Source organism: Macadamia integrifolia, unplaced genomic scaffold (genome assembly GCF_013358625.1).
Source record: "Macadamia integrifolia cultivar HAES 741 unplaced genomic scaffold, SCU_Mint_v3 scaffold_62A, whole genome shotgun sequence".
NCBI lineage: Eukaryota > Viridiplantae > Streptophyta > Magnoliopsida > Proteales > Proteaceae > Macadamia > Macadamia integrifolia.
Genome location: NW_024870672.1, coordinates 28071 through 32215, shown reverse-complemented (window position 1 = coordinate 32215; position 4145 = coordinate 28071). Strand labels below are relative to the sequence as shown.

The following is a 4145-nucleotide window of genomic DNA, read 5'->3' as shown; positions in this document are numbered from 1 at the left end:
AATCAACTTGCTCTTCACCAACCGCCCAAAAAATATAAAATAAATAAGAGTGAAGAAGCTAAGAAAGCTACTCAAAGTTCATTGACAAAGAGAATCAGTTTCACTTATTCACATATTTTATACCAGCATAGAGAGAAAGTTCCATGCAATTGTTCTAATCTTGGAAGGTAGTCACAGACATAGTTACACCCTCACTTTTACTATAAGGTTGTATTTGGTAACGTTCTAGAAAAGCGTTTCAGGATTTTTTTGTTCTATAAGAACAAAAAAACAAAATAAAGCGTTTGGTGCATTTAGAAACGAGAATTGACGGAATGACAAAAGGCAGCTCGTTCCAAAAAAAAAAAAAAAAAAAGAATATTTTAACATAGAAACTAAAATTATTATTTTTGACATGAAACGTTTTCAGAAACGTTACCAAACACAGCCTAAGGATTCATCTTTCAAGTAATTACCAAGATATTGCATATTGACCCATATACCAAGGATGCATTTTAAACAGATATTTTACCAAAAATATATTTTTTTAAAGATTCTCAAGATAACAAATGTCAGGTCCTTATACAAAAAATATTTTTTTTTAAGCTGAAAATATCTCAAGGTGAAGGAAGAGAAGGAGAAAAACACTTGTCAACAAAAGGACAATTACTCTCTTACTATTGTCAAGGAAAATTGGAATCTCTACTGATAAAAAAAGCAAGGGAAATTATTTAATGGCTTAGTGAACCTTCCTATTTAAAATATGCCATGATCTCTGTTTTCTATGCTTCTCTCCTCCACTTCCTCTCTCCTTTTTTATTTATTATTTATTTTTTATTTTATTTTGGACATGCATAGTGATTGTTGGAGTGATCTAGTCCATTATTGGGATCTGGCCTACTACTGAATTAAGGAAGGCACTGAGTAACTCTACAATGGCAGAGACAAAAAACCCTGATTCAAATCTAGAGGTGGAAGAAGGGAGAGAAAGGTACCACTAAATTCCAACAGTACCCCTCTCCCCATTTTAATTCTACCCACAAACTTTCTTGCTGACCACTTCTCTAACTTTCCTGTGTCTAGATTTTCAAGTCAACACCTTACAATTATATAAAGCCCCAATGTACCTTCATAAATCATCGAAGAGGCCAGAAAGATAAAAGAGTGTAGAAGAACCCAAGTTATTTCCTGTAATTTCCTTCTTCAGTGCCCTTTGTTCTGGACTCAATGGTGGACACAGAGGATGTACCATCAGCTCCTTCTACTCCTGTAACCCCAGGGACACCTGGGGCTCCTCTCTTTGGTGGGTTCAGGTCAGAGAGACATGGTAATGGCAGAAAATCCTCCCTCCTTAATAGCTGCAAGTGCTTCAGTGTAGAAGCATGGGCACTTGAAGAAGGCAACTTGGGCCCAATGGCTTGTTCATTGCCTCCCCCACCAGTCTCTCTTGCAAGAAAGGTACTCATCCTCAACTCAGAAACTTAGTGATCTTAAACAAATTATGTCTTAAGCTCAAAAATGGAGACTGACCCATCTATTACTTTGTCATGAAAAAGGTTGGAGCAGAGTTCATAGGCACCCTTATACTCATCTTTGCCGGGACAGCCACTGGGATTGTGAACCAAAAAACACAAGGCTCAGAAACACTCATCGGCCTCGCTGCTTCCACCGGCCTCGCTGTAATGATAGTTATACTGTCCACAGGGCATATCTCAGGAGCCCATCTCAACCCAGCAGTCACCATTGCCTTTGCTGCTCTCAAACACTTTCCATGGAAACAGGTTTGAACAGAACTCATTCTAAAAGCTAGCCGTTAAGGAGAGGGGTCTAAAAGTTAGCCGTTAAGGAGAGGGTGCCTATATTTTTCGGATTATGATTATTATTTCTGCCTTCCGCGTGGTGTAGGTACCTTTGTACATTGGAGCACAGGTGATGGCTTCAATCTGTGCAGCATTTGCACTGAAGGGGATCTTCCACCCATTCATGAGTGGTGGAGTCACTGTTCCCTCAGGTAGTCATGGTCAGGCATTTGCTTTGGAGTTCATCATCTCCTTCAATCTCATGTTCGTTGTCACTGCAGTGGCCACCGACACAAGAGCTGTACGTATTTCTTTTTTTTTCTTGTAAATTAATAGAAAATTGATGTGTAAAGAGAACAGCAAGGCAAGGGAAAGACAGTGAGTCTCTGAGGAGACCACATGAGTTATGTATTGCTGTCTCCCACCTCATCCAGATGGTCCTTTTCTCATATAGTTACAATCTTCTGGTAATTTCGAGTAAAAGTCAGAAAAAGTGGCAATCTTTGGATTCTTCGTTGACGACCGACCACATCTTCCATCTGTCTATGTAGGTTGGGGAGCTCGCAGGAATCGCGGTTGGAGCCACTGTCATGCTTAACATACTCGTTGCAGGGTATAGTGCAAATTTCTTATTCTACCCTTTTAGCTACATAGTTTATTGACCACTACATAGTTTATTGGACAATCCAGTGGGTTATCTAGATGGTTAGGATGAATTCGAAATTGTGTGGATAAATCTATGGTCTTAGATTCGATTCATCATCTATGCATCTACGATTTAAGTGGAGACGATATTTCTTGAAAGGCTGAGCTTGTTCAATAGGAACATTAGGAGAAACATCACTATGTAGAATTTCTACCTTCCATTATGGATGGACTGGTCATTTCATCCGATGTTATATCTGACGAATCATGGTTCGAGGCATTGGTAACAGATTGCTCGGGAGATCTATGCAATCTCTAATGATATCGTTAGCAATCGATACTAATACCATGTCGATATCAGTGCGAACGAGGTAAAACAATAAATAAAACCCATTCTTTTAAGAATTTGGTTAACCCTTTTTTTTTCTTTTCTTTTTATTTTTTAACCCAAATATTATGTAGGATCTGAGAAAGCCTGTAGAATTATATTAAGATCCTGTAAACCCCTTGTCAAACAAGTGGTACTCTTTTTTTTTGGTAAAGGTCAAACAAGTGGTACTCATGGTTTATATTAACAAAGCAGTTGGATTTAGGGTTTTAAGTATCAATATCGTATTGGTGTTGATGCCCAATACCGATATTTAAGTCATTTTTTGATAGATTTTGATATCGGATCAAGTATTGTATTTTTTTTAACTGACCGATATAGACTGATACCTACCAATCGGAATTAGTATCGTACGGTATCGGTGACGGAATCCGGTATTGATATATCCTTTCATAAGAAGGATGTATAAGTTCATGTACAAGCGTCGGGCTGCGGCTGCCTAATAATCCAAAAAAGGAATAAGAAAAAAAGAGTTGTCACTCAGGGGTACCCACGTATCGGACACTTTTTATATGAAGGCACATGAGTGCATGTGCACAGGTCCTGGGACCTATCACATCATTTCTTCCAACTTTCTATAGGTTAAATCTTATCCGTCCATTATAAAGTAGCAAATTCCTTAAAATTAGCTTTAGATTCTTTTCCCTTTTTCGTCCTTATTTTAGGAGAATTTTCCTCCATAACATAGGAAAAAAACTACCACCTTATTTATCAACATAACTACCACCTTTGTCCTAAAAGGAGAAGCTCATAATTCTACCCCCCCACCCCCACCCCAAAAAAAAAAAAAAAAAAAAAAAATTTAGTGGGGCCCATTGTGTTTCCTTTTAGTTAAAAAAAAAAAAAAGTTTTTAGGGGATTCGGCTCCTCTCATCAACTTCTATCGTCCAAGTCTTGCGATAGTTTCTTGGGCAAGCGACATATGACAAGGCAATGATCTAACGGTTCTTGGTATCTCGTTCTCCAAGTCTTTTGAATGTCTCATTTTTCACATATTTCTCAAACCGTTAGATCATTGTCTCACCATGTGTCGCTCGCCCAGGTAATTATGGGTCGACCTAGGTGATGGGCGCTAAGGAGAGGGAGTCGGGTCCCTGTTTGGGGCATGGTTCCTGAAATCAGAGACACATGTTCAACACCAATGACCCTCCAACCACTCATCCAATGGCTAGGATTAAGACAAACATTCCTAGGTGTTGACAGGTATTGGGATACATATCCAAGACCTCGAAGACGTTTGATGTCCAACTAATTGAAGATGAGCCAGATCCCGTTTTCCGACAGGTCCAAAACTCCACCCCCCCCCCCCCCCCCCCCCCCCCCCCCCCCCCCCC

The 4145-nt window shown here is 39.4% G+C and overlaps 1 protein-coding gene across 1 annotated transcript in view; it reads left to right on the top strand.

Moving 5' to 3' along the window:
* The first annotated feature begins 1000 nt into the window (after positions 1 to 1000).
* The window catches only part of LOC122071722 (aquaporin NIP6-1), a 27256-nt gene continuing 24111 nt past the window's right edge, over positions 1001 to 4145 (top strand). The window contains exons 1-4 of the mRNA XM_042636110.1: positions 1001 to 1437; positions 1536 to 1760; positions 1885 to 2079; positions 2330 to 2391. Of these exons, the coding sequence (XP_042492044.1) occupies positions 1207 to 1437; positions 1536 to 1760; positions 1885 to 2079; positions 2330 to 2391 (713 nt within the window). The 5' untranslated portion in view covers positions 1001 to 1206. The remainder of the gene's footprint in view (positions 1438 to 1535; positions 1761 to 1884; positions 2080 to 2329; positions 2392 to 4145) is intronic.